Source organism: Jatropha curcas, chromosome 10 (assembly GCF_041381405.1).
Source record: "Jatropha curcas cultivar XTBG-Jc1 chromosome 10, XTBG_Jcur_1.0, whole genome shotgun sequence".
NCBI lineage: Eukaryota > Viridiplantae > Streptophyta > Magnoliopsida > Malpighiales > Euphorbiaceae > Jatropha > Jatropha curcas.
Window position 1 is genome coordinate 26,880,027 of NC_143160.1, and position 20,900 is coordinate 26,900,926.

The window sequence follows — 20,900 nt, forward strand, 5'->3', positions numbered from 1 at the left end:
ATGCTTTTATTTCTTAACTTGAAATATTTATTGAACCAAAACTACTAGATGATACTTGTAGTTAGGTGAAAAAAAAATACTTTGAGCAAATAAGTTTCTTTTTTTATTTTTTTTTTATTGAAACCATTAGTTAATCTAGTGGATTTTTAATAAAATACTATTTTCTCGTGTACTTTTTGCTGGTTAGTAGTTGCATCCCATATTTGCACTAAAACCACTGAATGAATCGTGTGTCTTAGTGAAAACCATATTTGATAATTAAAAATTTTTATTTTGTATTGAGACCATAGTTGATTGGTGGTCTCAATACAAAATAAAAATTATCGTTTATTTATATAATTACTTTTTATTGACTGTTTGTCAATACGAATTACTTTTTCTATTGCACTGAATTCGCACTTGAGTTGGTCATTTTAGTGCACCACTCTCTCTCCATACCATGATAAATATTAAATTAGTAAATAGTTTTGATTTTGGATTACATTGGGAAATAGTTTCTTTGAACAACATTATTTTTGCCAAAATTCTGATATATTGGGCCGTTTGGGGAGGTTGATGATATTGACGATATAATAATTCTTGATGGTCACGTGACAAACCCCTAACAACAAATAGGAAGTCCCCACATGAATCAAACCCCTCCACCTCTCACTCACGCATCTGTCGGCTCACTACTGCACCCAACTAATGACGAAGTCTTACTGACTATTATTCTTAATTTTTTTTTTTTTGTCTAAATTCCAATAAATTAATTAAACAGCATTTCCTTCTTTTCCCTCTGCCATTTTTATTCCCAGAGAGGAAAGAAAGGAGAAAGAAGCAGAGAGATAATAAGCATGTAGATCTGTTTGTAAATCTATTGGTACATTCCTTTACAGAACTAAACGAGGTAACCATGTCCTCTTCTCTAACTCTAGGAGGGCAGAGTCGCTGCGGAAGAGTTTTAGGCCCTTCGCTCGACAAAATCGTCAAAAACGCTGCGTGGCGAAAGCACTCTCATCTCGTTTCCGCCTGCAAATCCGCTCTTGATAAGCTTGAATCCCTTTCCGATTCCGTCTTCGATCCAAATTCCTACTCTCCTCTGCTCGGTATCTCTTTTTCCGATGCCGAATTCGTTCTTCAACCGTTAGTTCTTGCCTTAGATTCCGCCTATGCTAAGGTCGTTGAGCCTGCACTCGAATGTGCTTTCAGGCTTTTCTCGTTAGGTCTCATTAGAGGTGAGATCGATAGTAATTCCTCTGTTAATGTTAGTAATGTTGTTTTTAATATGATTGAGAGTGTTTGTAAGGTTTGTGCGATTGGAGAGGAAACTATAGAGCTTGCTGTGCTGAGAGTTTTGCTCGCTGCTGTTCGATCTCCTTGCGTTTTGATTCGCGGAGAGTGTTTGGTGCATCTTGTTAGGACATGCTACAATGTGTATCTTGGTGGCTTGAATGGGACTAATCAGATCTGTGCCAAATCTGTTCTTGCTCAGATTGTGCTCATTGTTTTTACCCGGGTTGAGGAGGATTCTATGAATGTTAATGTTAAAACTGTCTCAGTAAGTGAATTGTTGGAATTTGCGGATAAGAGTTTGAATGAGGGAAGCTCTATACATTTCTGTCAGAATCTTGTTAATGAGGTTATGGGAGCTAGTGAGGGAGTTCCAGATGCCAAACTCCTGTTGCATAGTCCGTCTACCAAATTGCAGAATGGCAGTGGTAACGGCCCTGTTCTTGATATTGATTCGAAGGTTGCTAATGGGAATGATAGAGGCGAACTGGGTGATAGAGAAGCAAATGATGGAGCTGAATCATTTGGTTCTGGTGCTGGATGGAGTAAAATTAGGGAGGATGGCTTTCTTCTTTTTAGGAACCTGTGCAAATTGTCCATGAAATTCTCATCTCAGGAGAACCCAGATGATCAAATTCTTCTCAGAGGTAAGACGTTGTCTCTCGAGTTGCTCAAGGTGGTTATGGACAATGGTGGTCTGATTTGGCGCACCAATGAAAGGCAAGTCATTCTTGAACTTCAGCAGTTAGGTGTGAGCCATCACTTATTTACTTATTTATTTATTTTTTTAATTTGTTCAACTTGATGTCAAATTTCTATTTTTTTTTTTTTTGTTGGCGTTATTATTTTTTAAATATTTGCATGATTAAGTTCCTTGTAGACATAATCTTTTCAAATGTCATATGTTTTAGCTAGCTAATGACTTCATTCTTTTCTGTGAGTGGAATAGAGAGAGAGAGAGAGAGAGAGAGAGAAAGAGAGAGAGAGAGGTGAAGAAATTCCATTCTTGAATATGATGAAATAAGTTTTACAGAAAACTTAGATGTGAGAGTTCTGTTACTCAGAAAAAAAGGCCCTGACAATGAGTTATTTCTATTGAAAATCGTGACAGTAATATCCAGATGAACTAGTTTTTTGCCCTAGGAATGGCATCTTTGAGTAGAGGAGGTTTGGACGTGGACCAGCAAATTGTTGAAATATGTATCCTTTAATTTTTGTGCTTTCTGCAACATCAGTTGAATCATAGCGAGTATTTCAACCTTTTGGGCTTGGCTCTGGGAATTGTATTTCACTATTCTTTTCTATTAAGAGGCCCCATTTCTGATTATATACTGTTTTGTGCTGTTCTTTTCAATCATTATTCTTCTTTTGGGAGAGCTCCAAATTATTCTCCAAAATTTTGGGATTGCTGGATATTATTCCTTGAAATTTGAAAACACTCATTTAAGCATACAAAATTTTGTTCCTTTCAAAATAGTCCCACCATTACAGACACCATTAAATGAGTATTCTGTTAGTTATACGTCATCCCCAAGAAAGGTTTAATAACAAAATCAGTCCCCAAGATTTGTGAAATAGTAATAAAACTAATAATTAAGTTCTGTAAATATTTTCGTTTCTCCATTAACTATGTCTGGTTGAATTTCTTTTATTTTCATATTAACTTTCTCATTATCAATCTCACCTGTGATGCTCTTAGTTTATATGATGAGTTATGTAAACATTTTTAAAGAATATATTTGAGGAGTACCTCGACTAAAATTTCAATAAAACAAAAGGTCCACATACCCACTTTATTTTCAGTTTCATATTAGTTTTCTTATTATGAATCCTCAAATAGTTGCTCTTAATTATTTGATCATATTTTTTTTGTACCTCTTATGTTTAGTAGTGTGAAATTTTAAAGAAAACAATAATAATTTATAAAGTTAAACATAAAAATTGGTTATTTTTTATATCTTAAATTTATTTACTTTATAGAATTTGCAAATAATATCCTAGCTAATGAAATTTAAATTAAAAAATATTGAATGAAATTAAAACACAAAAATTAAGAACAGTATAACAGTATGTTTTATCAGTTTGTTAACGTTCTCCCCGAATTTCACAAAGTTAAATCATAAAAAGTTATACCAAAAATTAAAACGTATAATATACATAAGAATAGTATTTGAGAGACTTCGAATTAGCATGAAACTTTAATGAAACAAGGACATATTTAGTTGGAATTTCATTTTCGGCGACTCTTCTAAACTTAATTATTATTATCTTTTTTGAGAACCAATGTTCGCTGTTAAATCTTTTTTTGGGGGACTGATATGAGTTTGGGAAATCCTTAGTGTATAACCGATGTAGATCCCATTTTAATACAGTCTTTGATATTCGGGATCATTTTGAAAGGAATTACATTTTTTGCTCATATTCTGAAACTGAAGGAAGACCAATCTCAAGATAGGGACTTTAGATTGTACAGACCCTTAATTTTGGGGACTTCATTGGAACTCTTTGTGATGTTCTAAGAAAATTTTGTTGCTACTTGGAAGCAATCATGTTGTTGGTCTAGAGCTAGTAAACCTATCTTGCTTATCTGTATCTAGAAAAAAGAGGGGAAAGAAAAAACTTACAACCAAAAACTGTTGTTATAAGCCCTCGATATCACTAGCCTAGGCATTCCAAAGTTGAATACAACAAAAACAACTAAGCCTTAGTACCAAACTAGTTGGGGTCAGCAATATGAAATCAAATTAATAACAATGCAAATCAAAGTATAAGTCAGAAAAAGATTTTGAAATATTTGTTGTAAAAAAAATTTTGAAGCATAATTTTAAAATCGTGACATTAATAAATAGAGTAAAACATAAAATAGGCAACAACAACTAACTAACTAAGGTCTGCCAATTAAAGCTCCTGTAAAGGAGAGGAGCAGGACCAGTAAAGTAGCACTGGCCTCACTAATATCCAAAGACTGTAGATCCTTAGCAATAGAGGTCAACTTCTTCCCTTTTTAGCACCCTCCACTACTAAAGTATCACATTTGCAAACTGGAGCATGTCTAATGTGATTAATATGTTATGCATTAGGTGTCCAACATTCACTCCTATATAGCATTGTTGGTCTCACCACCGTCCTATAGTACTTACTTTTCGTCTTATTAGATATCTTTCTATCATATAGGACACTTATAGCACTCCTTCATTTCATCCATCATTCTCGAATTCTATGTTAAACATCTTCATTTCTGAGACCCCCTTTTAGACCATCTTCATTGCACTCAGACACACCACTATACCCTACAATCTAACCTCACTTTCCTACTTTTTCTTTAAACCAAATCCGCAGTGCATGTATTCCGTGTTTCTACTTATCCTAAAACCCTTATCCTCAAGAGTTCTCCTCCATAGTTCCAACTTTTGGTTTACTCTATTATTAGTTTCATCAATTAGGACAATATCATCTGTAATGACATGCATCACGTAACATCCACTTGTATATTACTGGTTAGCTCATCCATTACTAGAGTAAATAAGTATAGGCTCAAAGCACAACCTTGATGTAGCTCAACTGTTATGGGGAACTCCTCTGTATCCCCTCCGATTGTTCTCACACTGGTGACTACATTTTCATACATATCGATTGAACATTTGAAGGTAAAGCATGATGAGATGGGAGAAACCTAGTAGGTAAGAGAATGTTGGCTAAGCAAGAAATGTAAATGAGTGTACTAGAAGTCTATGAAAATGTGCTTTTTAGAGAGAATCTTTGGGTACACCAATGTTGATTTCTTGGCAAAAAGAGAAGCCAGTGGCAATGGAGTGTTTGTAATGAGGTTGGCAATTACATGCCACATGGCGTGTAACATTATTTTGGAAGCTGTGTACACCAAACTTTGGGAGAGTGTGGTCAAAGCTAACCCTCTTTTGATGGCTTGGACTGCACTAGTCTGTTGAGAAATATGAAAGCATATGAATCTTACTTTGATGCATGGGCCTTTTTGTAGGGTTTACCTAGCCAAATCTCCCTACTTATTCTACAAACTAGGGTTTTGTTATAGCGCTGCTGGACTTAGGGTAGTTTTACTGCTATTTACGGTGTTTTTATTTAGTTATTCAGTGTTTATCATGTTATTATCAGTTTCTTTGTTAATGGGTATTAGTGGGGTGGTTAAGCAAGTTATTTATCGTAATGGGTAGTTATTAGTGGGTAGTGGGTAGTTTTAGCTTCGCATTTAGTTGTTTAAAAGGTTGTGATATCAGGAAAAATGTAAGCAGAATTTTATGAAAAGGTTTTGAGTTCCTAAAACTCAGAGATTGTAGAGTTCTCTCTTAACGAGCTCTAGGAGATTGCAGATTCTCTCTAAGTCTGTCACCACTGATAGAGGGAAGAAAACTCCTTCTAAGATACCCATCTCAAACCTGATTCCCCTAATTCAAAGACCCATAACTAGATCCAAATTTGGGACCATAACAAATTGGTATCAGAGCCAATAGTTATGGGAGACTCAGTTTCAGAACAACTTACCAAACTCCTCAACATTGTCCTAGCCGAGCAGCAAGCCAACCAAGCTCGACAAGAGAAGGTGGACCAAATACAAGCCAAGCTTGATGCAATGTCTCTGGATTTGGAATCCTGTAAAAGAGGAATGTCTGCTAGTGCTGAAAGTCAAGCACCGAAAGCAAAGGGTCCAATAGGTTCAGCCGGTCTAGAATCTCCTGGGGGCACTACAACTGTTTCGAAATTCACAGTTATGGGTGAATCTGTCCAAGACCAGCTTACCAAACTCTTCAATTTACTCTTATCCGAGCAGCAGGCCAATCAGACCCGTAATGAGAAGGTTGAACAACTTCATGACAAATTGGATGCCATGTCTTTTGACTTGGAATCCACAAAGAAGGGGTTGACTTCTTCAAGTGCTGAAAGTCAAGCACCAGAGGCAAAGGGTCCAATAGGTTCAGCCGGTCTAGAATCTCTTGGGGGCACTACAACTGTTTCAAAATTCACAGAGTTGGAGGTTCTTGGACCACCTATGAAGAGTAATAATTTAGGAAAGTTGGCAAAATTGGAACAACCTAAAACTGCCGCAGAGCGAATAGTTTTCCAGCAAATGTTTCAAGTCTCAATAGTTGTGTGTATAGAAGATGGAGTGGAGCAAAAGAAAGAAATAATCAAACATCAATTGTTAGCACAATTAGAGGGTCTTGCTTGTGATTTGGCAGCCTCTAAATGGGAAGGGAGTGGGAAGAAGCAATTCGAGAATGACATAGAGGAAACATTAGAGGAGCCATTTGATCCAGGAATATTAATTAAATATAGAAGCACAATAAACAGCTCCTTATTTGCAGAATAATAGAGGGTAATAAGGATTTTGTTTGCATCACATTTTTACAAGTTGAAGATTGCATGTCATCCATCCTTTGCACTTGAGGACAAGCGCTTTTTCGAGGGGGAGTGTAATGTTATAGCGCTGCAGGACTTAGGGTAGTTTTACTGCTATTTACGGTGTTTTTATTTAGTTATTCAGTGTTTATCATGTTATTATCAGTTTCTTTGTTAATGGGTATTAGTGGGGTGGTTAAGCAAGTTATTTATCGTAATGGGTAGTTATTAGTGGGTAGTGGGTAGTTTTAGCTTCGCATTTAGTTGTTTAAAAGGTTGTGATATCAGGAAAAATGTAAGCAGAATCTTATGAAAAGGTTTTGAGTTCCTAAAACTCAGAGATTGTAGAGTTCTCTCTTAACGAGCTCTAGGAGATTGCAGATTCTCTCTAAGTCTGTCACCACTGATAGAGGGAAGAAAACTCCTTCTAAGATACCCATCTCAAACCTGATTCCCCTAATTCAAAGACCCATAACTAGATCCAAATTTGGGACCATAACAGGTTTAGTTAAGGACACTCTATTAACCTGCTTTTCATTATTCATTTTTGTATTGTGAGTTTAGGTACATTTGCAGTTGATGCTGTGAATGGTAATTGTAGTTGTAGATAGGTTCTTAATAATTGTTAGTTTGTTGATCCTTAGCCTATCACTAATAAAAATGCAAGCTTTAAAATGAAAAAGAATGGAGTTATATACCCAAAGAAAAAAAAAAGAAGACAAAATATGAGGAAGTTGAATTATAATTAGCAATGAAAATCATGTTATTTCTCATCTAAAAGCTTGCTTTTAAAGTTGGCATATTCTTTTCATTCTCCATAAACTTTCTTTTTAGAAATCAATCTTCAGCTTGGAAGACTTTAAGATTCATATTTTGGCATTTGTCGTGCTTTAAGCATAATTAATTTAAAAGGAATGGGTGAAAGGTGATGGGATTATTTTAGTTTGATAATTTTGATTCTTTTAATAGGCTGAAGCAACAACCCTTGCTGCGCCCCCCAACAACCCAAAAAAAAAAAAAAAAAAAAAAACTCAATATTCTTTGCTTAGCAAACATTATATACCAATTTACCATTATGAGTGATTAGTTTTGTAATTTCTTTCTGTCTACTAATGATTTAGTTTGTAATAATACAATATTTTGTTCTACATGGTACAGGTTTCTCAATGCTGTTAAGCAATACCTTTGCTTGTCATTGTTAAAGAACAGTGCATTGTCTGTTATGGCTATTTTTCAGCTCCAGTGTTCAATCTTTATGATTTTGTTGTCGAAATTCAGATCAGGACTGAAGGCAGAAATTGGAATATTTTTTCCCATGCTCATCCTTAGGGTACTCGAGAATGTTAACCAGCCTAGTTTTTTACAGAAAATGATTGTCCTGAACTTGATGGAGAAGATTGCGCAAGATTCACAGCTTATAGTTGATGTTTTCGTGAACTATGACTGTGATGTGGATGCTCCAAACATATATGAAAGGTATTGCTCATGCATGATTTTGGTCATTTCCTCATTCTACTTAATAGGCGTTAAAAATCTGGATAGTTAATTGCATTTTATTGTTGTTAAAGAGGATTCTATTTTGCATGTGAATAATCGGTTAGAAAGATCTGTCCTTGTGTGTTTTATGGTGGGCTGGGATTTTATAATCATGACTCAGGATTTTTAATTGATGTAGTTGGGTGTTATTTTTTTTATGTAAAAAATTAACGCCTTGTACAATTTGCACTTGTTGTCCTACTGGGAAGTTTCTACTTGGAGATTTGCTAGAGCTTATTTTTGTGGAAGCTACAGTTTTAGTTTTTTGGTTTGTACACCTTTGCTTACATAGAACAGTTTCAGGCTGATCATTCAAGCTAGATTTTCGGTTTATTTTAAAGCTTGATTGACCAGAAATTTAGGAGGTTTAGGAAGCAAAAATGACAAGAATGAATTCTGGGGCTGTTTGCAGTGCAGGACAGTCACTGTGAACAGTAAATTAGAAGAATATAGGCTTCACATCTAAACTTAATTTGGCATCGAACCATCCAAGGTTCTGTTAGCATCATTCTTTGCGACAAAAATCCAGGAGGGTTCAATGCATGAATATTTATTTGACAAAAAAACTGATCAATAAAGCATAGTATTTATAGACTCAAAGTAGGGCCAAATCAACAAGCACTTGAACTCCTAATACCTATGGGATTGGAAATCCAAATCACAGAAATAGAGCATACTATGGTGCTAATCCAGTCTCAATGTTACAACACAAAACATGACTAGACTCAGCTTAACACTTTAGACACCAGGCCTAAGCCAATCTCAGTAAAGACGACAATTACAATAATAGCTTGAGTCTTAAAATTGGAAAAATCTAAACCAACATGTAACTTACTGAAATGGACGTTTTCATATGGTCTTGTAACTAAAATGTATTTTTATGTTTGCTAACTGTATTAAATCTAGACTGGAATCTTTTCTCTTAAATATTCAATGTGTGTGTGTGTATTGCTGTAGCTTCTTGTTGTTTAGATAATTATCCTAGGAATTGCATTGATTTTCTTAGGCATATTTTTTTTTTGGCTCATGGTAAAAGATTTAGGCAATTTCAGGGGTACCATTTTTGCCTTTTGCTATTTTAAAGGGGGGAAAGGAATAATTTTTGTCAAATGAATAATACAACATTTACAAAGTTGCTTTCATGAAAGTTAAAAATGTAGTTGTTTTTTTAATTGTCTTAAAAATCAACAAAGCTTCCTTATTATTGTGTTTACTTGATTATAAAATTAGTATGTATTGGAAATTGCTTAGGAAGAAAAAAGGAAAAGGGTCACATTCAAGCTCCTTAATGAATTATAATTGGTTCACTCAACATTCCTAGAAAGTTAGTTGTAGAACAAAATAATAACTTTATCCTTTCAACACAAGTTTTAGAAAATTGGGAGTTTATAGGTTAATAATTTAGTTGGCTTGTGCTTATTTTCATGATGGAATTTGATCTTTTTGCAAGTGTTGATGTGCTATTTTCTTGAATTTAAGAAAGTTGAATGGTAAAATGAAAATTTGACTACTCTTTGACTTCTTTACTTCTTAAACATCAAGCATGATTTTTATTCCTATTTATCAAGGAGTCGATTTGTTGATATTTTCTCTGAAAAAACAAGTCCGACTTGGCGAAAGAATGAATGCACCTTTATGAGAGAGAGAGAGAGAGAGAGAGAACAAATTCAAATGGAACCTGAATGGGAAATCTTCAAACATCAATAACTCCTAAATGTTTGTAATAAAAACTCTACTTTTTCTTAAAATTGATAATATTCTACCTAATTATAGAACTTTATTGTTATTTTTGCAATTTGTAAATTATATTTTGAAATAAAAAAGTTCAATAAATATTTAGATATATTTGGATTTTGAAATGTATTCTGAAAACTTCAGTGCTCTTGGTCAATTGCCCACCCAATTAGGCTGATTGCAAAAGTCGAAATCAATGACAAAGTTGAAGGTACATATTGTTAAAATTGGAAAACTGCAAATCTAGGGGTACATGGATTTTTTTTTTGGTAACAACTCTGCTTTAATGTTTTTTTGACATGTTTTAGAAAGGAGATTTAGAGAATGATAGAAAGTATAATTGCTTTTCTTTAAGATAATTAAGGGATTGGCGTTTCTTTACATTATGATCATGTAATGCTTCTATACCCTAAATTTTGGAACAAGCTAACATGTTGGATTCTATATTGGTGTGGAATGCTCAGTGTGTGTTTGGTAGACTATAATGAATTTTATGTAATATAATGATATGAACTCCATTCTTTTGAGTTTTCATTTGATCATATACCATTATAATCAATTACATTCTACCAAACATGCACTTAACTTTTTATTGTTGGCTGTTTCTTCCTGTCATATCTTTGTGGTATTGTGTTAAAAAATGTATTAAAGCCCTTATAATTCCATCAGATATTTGCAGGATTGTGAATGGCCTTCTGAAAACTGCTCTAGGACCGCCTCCTGGTTCAACAACAACTTTGTCTTCGGCCCAGGATATTACTTTCCGGCATGAATCTGTAAAGTGTTTGGTTGGTATCATAAAGTCAATGGGTGCTTGGATGGATCAGCAACTGATAATAGAAGAGTCCTATGTGCTAAAGAGTTCTGAGAGTGATGCTTCAACAGAGAATCATTCAACCCCAACTGGGGATGATGCAAGTAGCCCTGACTATGATTTTCATTCTGAGGTGAACTCTGAAATGTCTGATGCTGCTAGCCTTGAACAACGGCGGGCTTATAAAATTGAACTACAGGTTGAGTTTTGTTTGACTTAAATGATGGTTGTCATATTTGATATGCAAAGCATACTGATCTGTTCACAGGTTGCTGTTTTATTAGTATCATGATAATATCTTGTGCCCCTAGTGTAGTTCTTGTGCCCCTAGTGTAGTTCTTGTGCCACCACAGTTTCATTATTCCTATTTAAATTTATTGCTTGCTCCATGGGGCTTGTTTTATCTTTTTGTGACAAGTTCTTTGTTTAATGCAGAAAGGTATATCTCTATTTAATAGAAAACCCTCCAAGGGCATTGAGTTTCTGATAGACACCAAAAAAGTTGGTGGTTCTCCAGAAGAAGTTGCTGCCTTCTTGAAAAACACTACTGGGCTAAATGAAACTATGATTGGTGACTATTTGGGTGAAAGAGATGAGTTTTGTTTGAGAGTTATGCATGCTTATGTAGATTCATTTAATTTTAAAGGATTGGATTTTGGTGAAGCGATAAGGTTTTTTTTAAGGGGCTTCAGGTTGCCTGGAGAAGCACAGAAGATTGACCGCATCATGGAAAAGTTTGCTGAGCGCTATTGTAAATGTAATCCTAATTCATTTTCCAGGGCAGATACAGCCTATGTTCTTGCTTACTCAGTGATAATGCTCAACACGGATGCCCATAACAGCATGGTGAAAGATAAGGTTTGCTTGCAGAACCTCTTGCCCTTTATCATTGACCATACAATCTTGACCAGTGAGCTTTGCCTTTTCCTTATTTTTCTCTTTTCCTCCCTTGATAATAAATATGCTTTAGATTTGCTAATTGTTGCCTACCTTCTGATTTTTTTTTGTTCTTTTTAGAATTTTCTTTATCTTTGTTGGATCAATAGCACATGTTATTTTTCTGACTTAATCAAAAATCCACATTTCAACTCTTCATGTTAATGTTAGTTTCGCCTTGGGATGATGCTTGGTTGCAAAATCTCATTGTATTTTATTGCTGACAATTTCTAGTCTTCCTGGTTCAATATTATTAAAGGTGCTGTTGGATAAATTTAGATAATCTGAATATACCTATAAATTTAGTACAATTTTCTTCATCCAACTAGTTTCATGGGGCTGTTGTAGGATTTCATGTTATTATCCAGGTACAGATATTTATCTTTTGATTTTTGGTCTTTACTAACTGTTCTGATTGGGTGCATCCAGATGACAAAGGCTGATTTCATTCGAAACAATCGTGGAATAGATAATGGCAAAGATTTACCTGAAGAGTATCTGGGTACTGTCTATGATAAAATTGTGAAAAATGAAATTAAAATGAATGCTGATTCTTCTGCTCCTCAAAGCAAGCAGGCAACTAGCTTAAATAAGCTATTAGGCTTGGATGGTATACTCAATCTAGTTTCTTGGAAGCAGGCAGAAGAAAAGCCACTGGGTGCAAATGGACTCCTCATAAGGCACATCCAAGAACAGTTTAAGGCAAAGTCAGGGAAATCAGAGTAAGCTATTTTCTAAGGCATTCCATGGTTCTTATGGAACTTATTTATCATGCGTTGGGATGATCCACCTTGGATGGTAGGATAAATGGGTGAAGAACCGTTGTGGTCGGCAATAGTTAAAGTGTGCAATTATCAGGCATTAAATTTGGTGGACGGGTTGTGGGAGAGGGTGTTGGGATTGGGTGATTGATTAACATTTGTTCATTAAAAGGAAAAAATTCCACGAGTCTCTTCTGTATATTTCTTTTGTTATGCCAACTGTCTAATGACATTGTAGCTAAAATATGACCGGTTGAGAAGCCTATACTTAGTGCTGAAGAGGACAATTCTCTACTAGGCTTGTAGTTTCTGTAATGGCGCCCTTATTTTTGTTTTATATTTTTTTCCCTTCTTGCAGCTGAAATTAGAATTTTCTGGTGTTGCAGATCTGTATATCACTCTGTTACAGATGCAGCAATCTTGAGGTTCATGGTTGAGGTCTGCTGGGGTCCCATGCTGGCTGCGTTTAGCATGACCATTGACCAGACCGATGATAAACTTGCTACTTCTCAATGCTTACAGGGATTTCGTTATGCAGTGCATGTTACTGCAGTAATGGGAATGCAGACCCAAAGAGATGCTTTTGTGACATCTATGGCCAAGTTTACTCATCTCCATAATGCTGCAGATATGAAGCAAAAAAATGTTGATGCAGTGAAGGTAAGATTTTATTTATATCACTGTAGATGTTGAATTAGCATGTCATCATAAGGAAATGGGAGAGAAAAGGGGAAGACATCCTTTTTCGTGCTTGGTAAGAAGCAGGACAACCGGCGACAGTTTAATGGTTTTGATTACTAAATTAATTTTTTTTTAGACAACAGAGTTTGCATTGTATTTTGTTATGCCTATTGCATGTCCCTTTTTTTGGTTTTAAGTCTTTCTGCGGTGTCGTTTGTATTTATGTTGTTTTGATGCAAAATATTGATTTTGTCAGGCAATAATATCAATTGCCATTGAAGATGGTAATTATCTTCAGGAAGCTTGGGAGCATATCTTAATGTGCCTCTCTCGAATTGAGCATCTGCAGCTGCTAGGAGAGGGTGCACCTCCTGATGCATCTTTCTTGTCCGGATCTAATGTTGAAGCAGCAGATGAAAAAGTATTGAAATCAACGGGTTATCCATCTCTGAAAAGAAAAGGAAGTCTCCAGAATCCAGCTGTAATGGCTGTTGTTAGAGGGGGTTCATATGACAGCACAATGGTTGGAGTGAATTATCCAGGAGCAGTAACCGCAGAGCAGATCAATCACTTTATCTCAAATTTGAATTTGCTCGACCAGATAGGGAATTTTGAATTGAACCATGTATTTGCTAATAGCCAGAGGTTGAACAGCGAGGCAATAGTAGCTTTTGTGAAAGCTCTCTGCAAAGTTGCAATATCAGAGTTGCAGTCCCCAACAGATCCTCGTGTATTTAGCCTCACAAAAATAGTGGAAATTGCGTAAGAATTTCTTCATTTCAGAAGTCTTTAAATATATCTCATATCTTAAAATTGCTACTGCTTTGTGTATATATGATTCTAAAATAAAATGCTTTTGAAGTGATTATAACGTCTTCGGCAAATCATTTGATCTGCTTAAAGAGTTCCATGAGATTTATATTTTTCTTTCTATCTACAAATATCTCCAAGGAAAATGTGAGGATGGATCTCTTTCTGAATTATTGTGAAAACTGTCCTCATCTCACTCATGCAAATGATGTTTGAACTGACATGGGATATTGGGGGGCCTTGTTTTCTCTTTTCACAGGCATTACAATATGAATCGCATCAGATTAGTTTGGACTCGTATATGGAATGTTCTATCCGATTTTTTCGTATCAGTTGGCTTGTCAGAAAATCTCTCTGTTGCTATTTTTGTGATGGATTCACTGCGTCAACTTGCTATGAAATTCTTAGAGCGTGAGGAGCTGGCAAATTACAATTTCCAGAATGAATTTCTGAGGCCATTTGTGATTGTGATGCAGAAGAGCAGCTCTGCTGAAATCAGAGAACTTATTGTTCGCTGCATTTCGCAGATGGTCCTTAGTCGTGTTAGTAATGTGAAATCTGGCTGGAAAAGTGTTTTTATGGTATGTTCTAGATCTTCATTTGTTTGTAGCTATCACAATTTGTTTGGCTGATACTTACAATTTTTTAGATTTCATTGCTGGTTTACAATTTCTAGAGCTTTATATCACACAAGAGACTCTGAACTGGGGAGTAGTCATTGGAATCTTGTCAGGAAGTTTTATTTGCTTAAAAAACATAAGGGGAAAAGTTCATTTCAATTTGCTGCTATATAATTACAGATTCTGTTTTCATGAAATTCAGGTATGTTTTTTTCTTAATCTAATGGATCGATTCTTTGGCAGCAGTGAAGCCAAAAAATTTTTAATATGGAAATTTGGAGAAAATTAGATTTCAACTGGACAAGATAACTTTTCATAGAAATATTGAATCAATTTCCGTAGCAGATTATTAATGGTTGGACTAGCTGTGACCTAAATGTTCGTCTCAGAGAGAGAACAAATAAAGAAAAAAAAGGTTATTGAATTGATAAAATTATATCAGTGTTGGGTTACAAGAGTTTTAATTTTCTTTTTAAATTGTATTCAGCTTTAGTACCAAACGCCCCTGCAAAATTCTACCTAGAAAGGTCTAGTAGCTTCTTTGACATCTGTTGAACTAAAATCTTGAAATTTATTTTAAAAGTTCAGCTCTAAGTATTTTTGATTGCTAATCCTAGTTAAAAATGCTATTCCCCATGGAAAATGTTTTGTACAAGATATGCTTATTTTTTGAAAATTTAGAGGGTATTTGATGTATTAATAGAACTCGTTGTTCATACATATTATGTATTAAATATCAGTCATTAGGGTTTTTCTATTGCATTGGTTTTATTTAGTTTTATCATAAAGATAATATATATTTTGAAAATATATTGATGAATATGAAGTAGATGATTGATTCATGACAATTTCTTTTCATAGAAAGGAAAATATTCAAGAAGAAAAATGTTTATTTATCATTAATCATCAAGTTTTTTTTTTTTTTTTTTTAGAGCCTATTTCCTTATTAATATTGACAATCAGTTTTGATCACATTACTTCTACTGAGTTTTTGCTTAATTTTCATGAAAAGATTTTTTTTTTTTTTGATAAATACCTATTCGTGGTGGATGCTTTAGATTATTTACATTTATGATTTTCATCTCAAATTGTGTAGCTTATTTGACTTTGGCGTGGAGAAATTGAGAAAAGTCATTTCATAGAGTTATTTTTGTTAGTTTACCAATGTCCTCAATAATTGTTTTAGTGGGTAAATGACAAAGTTGAATGAATTTTTTGAAGGGTATCATTGATAAAATAATCTTTTCATTTAGCTTAAAATGTAAAGTGGATGTTCATTTTGGGGCATCCCAAGATAGTGAAATGGACACTCCTTGTGGGACTGAGGGAGTATGTGCTAAGAGATGAGTTCACTGGCTTTCTGCATGATGGCATTATCTTTAGCCGATATCTCGTATCTAATTTTTCCCGCACCTCCTTTAATTTTTGGTGGGGGAGGTATTCTATGTATAATCTTTAAACAGATAAGTTGTTTCAGTTTTTGGAACTTGTTCGAAGTTCAAGCAGGCAGTATGAACATCTTATTAAAATTAATGGCATGTGAAGCGAGGTTGGACTTGCTTCATGTCTTGAAATATCAAATCTTTCAACTGTACTGGGAGTATCATTATTTTGACTAAGTGCAATAGTCATTGCCAAAAACAAGTGTTTAAACTGCTTATTTCGTAACTCTTCAATGTAGAGAAGTAGATGTTTTGCAATTGTAATTACTTAATGGTTTCTATGTTATTTTATACTCAGGTTTTTACAGCTGCTGCGGCTGATGAGCGTAAGAATATTGTCTTGTTGGCATTTGAGACGATGGAGAAAATAGTGCGGGAATATTTTCCTTATATAACTGAGACAGAGACCACAACTTTCACAGATTGTGTTAGATGCCTCACAACCTTCACAAATAGTAGATTTAACAGTGATGTGAGCCTCAATGCTATTGCATTTCTCCGGTTTTGTGCTGTCAAACTTGCAGATGGACGACTTGTCTGGGATGAAAAGAGCAGGGGTAATGATTCATCCATTTCAGTGGCGAATGAGGTTGCTTCAGATATTCGAGCCTTGACTGACAAAGATGATCATGCATCCTATTGGATTCCACTACTCACAGGTAATCTGCCTTTTAGGTTTCAGCCAAGATTCTTAGAGAATGCTACAATGTCTATACAGCAATGCTTTCTTGCATTTTTCGTGCCTCAACCTGCTGTCTACCCATATCTTGCCAATACAGATAAAATTGGATTCATTTTATTACCCCACAAGAAAGTTAATGCTCTCACATTATTCACCATTTTTACTCCGCATAGCACAGATGCTCTTGAAGACACGCCCAAACTGCCACACTTCATTCATTTCATCAATTAATTACAATTCATTTTGTACATTGGAGTTAACATTTGCTCATAAATTAGCAAGGAAATGTTGATTCTATTATTCTGTTTTTTAGGAACTTTTTGTTATTGATAGAAATAAGTTTGCTACCCCGTTGGTTTAGAATATTTCTTGTTTGGGATTACTAGTCCTAACAGATGGAGGATTAGTCATTAATTCTATATACCAACGTGTATCTAATGCTTTGATAATGGAAATCTATGTATTTTGATTGGAAGGCCTACGTGCCTCTGTTTTCATGCAGAGCATTCAATGCACTTGATCAGCTCAATGAAGTTTTCTTTTTCTCGCTCTAATATGCACTAATTCAATATCTAAATGATAAACTCCCTTCTAATTGAAACATAAAATTTATATGTTTCCTGGCCACCTTGAATGTTACATGTCTCCGTTTGTCATACAAAACATTGTTCTGTAACCTTGCTTTGTGCTTTGATACATTTGGGGAATAATCCTCATTGTGAGTTTTCAATAAAAGAGGGGGAAACAGTAATTTTTTTCACAGCTTGAAAGGTGATGTCTCTGTCATGTAGAGTGTCATTTATTGTTTATTTATGAACAATAATGAATCTACTTTTTTCTGAACTTAAATAGCTTTGTTTGCTGTTTCAGGGCTATCAGAACTAACATCTGATCCGAGATCGGCTATTCGAAAGAGTGCTTTGGAAGTTCTATTTAATATTCTTAATGATCATGGTCATCTTTTCTCAAGATCATTTTGGCCTGATGTTTTCAGTTCTGCTATTTTACCCATATTCAGTAGTGCACATGAGAAAAAAGATAATTTTGTTAAATATGGTCTAGATTCACCAACTTTAGCATCTCCACATCATGAAGGAAGTGCATGGGATCCTGAAACTTCTGCAGTTGCAGCTCAATGTCTAGTGGATTTATTTGTCAGTTTTTTCAATACAGTGAGGTCTCAACTATCAGTTGTGATATCAATACTGACTGGATTAGTTAGAAGTCCGATTCAGGGACCTGCTAGCACTGGGGTTGCTGCATTATTGCATTTAGCAGGTGAACTTGGCTCTAGACTTTCTGAGGATGAATGGAGAGAGATCTTTGTGTCTCTGAAGGAAGCTGCTGCATCAACATTACCTGGTTTTATGAAGGTCTTAAGAAGCATGAATGATATTGAGATGCCTGATAGCTCAGAATTTTATCCGGATGCTGATTTCTCTTCTGATCATGGCTTCAACGAGGATCTGGAGGATGACAATCTCCAAACTGCAGCTTATGTGGTTTCAAGAGTAAAGAGTCACATTGCTGTACAGCTACTAATTATACAGGTTTTCTCCTCTGCCATTTTCACACGCACCCTACACGTGCTATCTGTTAAATATGACCTTGAGGAATTAAAGAAAGATTAAAGTGTTGGTTGGAATGGCCAAAGAACATGCGTTGTTGCTTAGCATTTATAATTGGGGGAACACTTTTCCTTGTCGTTTTAATACGGTTGGCTTTTTTTTTTTTTTTTTTTAACGGCACTTTAATTACCATTTTAACTGATATCGTAAAAATTGCTTACTAATGATACGGTATATTTATTATATAAAACTGAATGTTCTATTTGTAATATTTTTATTTGGCTAGAAAAAAAAAAAAAAAAATATATATATATATATATATATATATATGTACCTTTCTTCTGTATGAATTTATAGGGATAATGTTTGAAGTTCTACAATTGTACTGTTCTTACAATCACTCCTAAAAGTCTTTTCCTTTAAAAGAAAAAAAAAATCAAGTTGAAGGATGCAACTAAATTGAACCAGCCACTCATGAGTGACTGGAAGCTTGGTTTGTTAAAACTTGCTTTAACTTTGTTCATTATAGTTCATGAGTCAAACTTAAATTTATTGTCAAGGCTTATTTAATAAAGGAGCCAAGTCTGAGAGCCGTACAATGCTAATGTCATTTGCACTGTCATCCTGGATATCAGGTTATATGAAAGCTTATATTTATATTCCTGTTATCAGGTTGCAACTGATTTGTCCAAAGCACACATACAGTTCTTATCAGCAGCCAATATTGGAGTTCTTATAGATATATTTTCATCTGTTGCATCACATGCTCACCAACTGAACTGCGAGATCATTCTGCAGAAGAAACTGGAGAAAGCTTGCGCTATTCTGGATCTCAGTGCTCCTCCCATGGTTCATTTTGAAAATGAGTCATACCAAAGTTACCTCAACTTCCTTCATGATTTGCTAATGGATAATCCAACCATGTCAGAGGAGATGAATATAGAATTGCAACTCGTGGAAGTTTGTGAAAAAATATTGCAGATATATCTGAACTGTACTGGGTCTCAATCCCCCCAGCAGAAACCTATTGATGAGCAGGTGGTATACTGGATTCTTCCATTAGGGTCAGCTAAAAAGGAAGAATTGGCCGCAAGAACTGCTTTGCTCGTGTCAGCTTTGCACATATTAAGTGATTTAGAAAGGGATTCCTTTAGGAGGTACGTATCTCGATTCTTTCCTTTGTTAGTAGATCTTGTGCGGAGCGAGCATAGCTCGAGAGAAGTTCAGCACATTCTAGGTAATATTTTCCATTCATGTATAGGCCCTGTACTAATGGGATAAATAATTACTTCACAGTATTACACAAAATGGATATCCTCATCAAATCTCAGTTTTGATCTCTATAATTAGCTGGATACGAGCCTTCGTATATATTATATATTTATTTATAACAGTTTTTTTTCTTTTTTCTTTTTAATTGTATTCTGAGGCTGGAAACCCTTTTCACCTGTGTAAAAGAATGTACTTGCAAACATCCTTGTTGATACAGATTGATTGGAATAGTAGTAGCAATAAGAATAATTTTTTAGTTAATTCAAAACTCTATTCGACTACATTTGATCGAAGATTTTATTATGGCAAAATCAGTGTTTGTCTGCATTATTGTTCATGCATCAGTGCGCAAGTGCAAGATGCATTCTGACTATGATAGCTGCAATTGTGAAGGAGTTGGTTGGTTCGAGTATTAGTATGCTGCTATAATAACTACTAACTGCATTGAATTGTCATGTTGATATAATATCTTTATGCTTTAGCTAAGATACTTTCAAAGACTGTGCTGTGCTGATATGATCTTCCCTAAGCAAATACATGTTGCAAGTGTCATATCAAGCTTAAACAGGATATCCAACTCAGTAATTCTCTAATTGTCACGTACCTCAAACCAGGTTTTGTTATTGATGGTTATGGGGTTTCAAGTGCCTCTCTAGGCCAGATAGTGTCATATCAAAGGTGAAGAGAGAATTAAGCAATTATGCCTTTTCTTTTTGGAATAAGTTACAGTTACTAATAAGTGAAGTTTTGTTTCTATTTTAACTGCCTGTGTTAGGATTTTGGTGTTATAGTTCATGGGAATGTATTTTTGTTGCAAATGCTTTGATGGGTTTGATCGGAAAAGCAGGGTGTTTGGATTATGTGACTCAATGGTTGGTTGAAATACCTTGAAGAGATATTGCAATGTGGGGGTTTTATGTATATTTCAATTCTTGTTTGGTAAAAAAAAAAAAGGGTTTGTTTTTAGTAATTTTTGTAATTGCTGCTGCTCTTTGATGAAACGGCAATGGAGGATGAGTATTTGTAAAGAGATTTGAATTGAGAACAGAGAAGATGAAGAATCTCAACAAGTTACCATGTTTCTTCACACTTAGGACGGGACGCTTTATTGGTTCACTCACTTTGACACACTTGAATACACCCCACTCAATTGCCAGCCATGATAGGCTCATATAATGTACCAAATTTTATAATTTTAGAAATAGAAAAATATCAAGATCTGGGATTTTATTTGATTGAAGTTGTGTACCTCTCTTTATATACTTGGCTTAAGTTTAGTGATTAGTAAAAAAATTGATCGCAATTAGCATTTACACCAGCATTTTGAACTCTCTTCTTTTTGAGTTGATCCTTCCATTACATGTTCTTTTCGTTTCTTTGACTTTTGTCACGTGTTGCC

At 34.9% G+C, this 20,900-nt stretch overlaps 1 protein-coding gene across 2 annotated transcripts; it reads left to right on the forward strand.

Annotated features, from left to right (window-relative positions):
* Positions 1 to 667: 667 nt before the first annotated feature.
* On the forward strand, positions 668 to 19,769 carry LOC105636727 (SEC7-like guanine nucleotide exchange family protein). 2 transcript variants are annotated; one of them, XM_012220097.4, is made up of 11 exons: positions 668 to 1,992; positions 7,804 to 8,121; positions 10,595 to 10,928; positions 11,165 to 11,587; positions 12,095 to 12,387; positions 12,813 to 13,086; positions 13,364 to 13,869; positions 14,177 to 14,498; positions 16,278 to 16,638; positions 17,532 to 18,211; positions 18,902 to 19,769. In XM_012220097.4, exons 1-11 carry the CDS (start codon positions 896 to 898, stop codon positions 19,508 to 19,510), a joined length of 5,217 nt encoding a protein of 1,738 aa, XP_012075487.1. In that variant the 5' UTR covers positions 668 to 895; the 3' UTR covers positions 19,511 to 19,769. The 2 variants fall into 2 exon arrangements, with proteins under 2 accessions (XP_012075487.1, XP_020534941.1); XM_020679282.3 differs by lacking the exon at positions 668 to 1,992 and having other exon boundaries at positions 7,944 to 8,121; positions 10,585 to 10,928.
* The last annotated feature ends 1,131 nt before the right edge of the window (positions 19,770 to 20,900 follow it).

What these genes read in the sequence shown, in the direction of transcription:
- LOC105636727 (XM_012220097.4), top strand. Translation starts at nt 896, where the DNA reads ATGTCCTCTTCTCTAACTCTAGGAGGGCAGAGTCGCTGCGGAAGAGTT. An exon ending in GCTGGAAAAGTGTTTTTATG is followed by an intron (nt 14,499 to 16,277) that starts GTATGTTCTAGA and finishes TTTTATACTCAG; the next exon opens with GTTTTTACAGCTGCTGCGGC. An exon ending in TTGGATTCCACTACTCACAG is followed by an intron (nt 16,639 to 17,531) that starts GTAATCTGCCTT and finishes TTGCTGTTTCAG; the next exon opens with GGCTATCAGAACTAACATCT.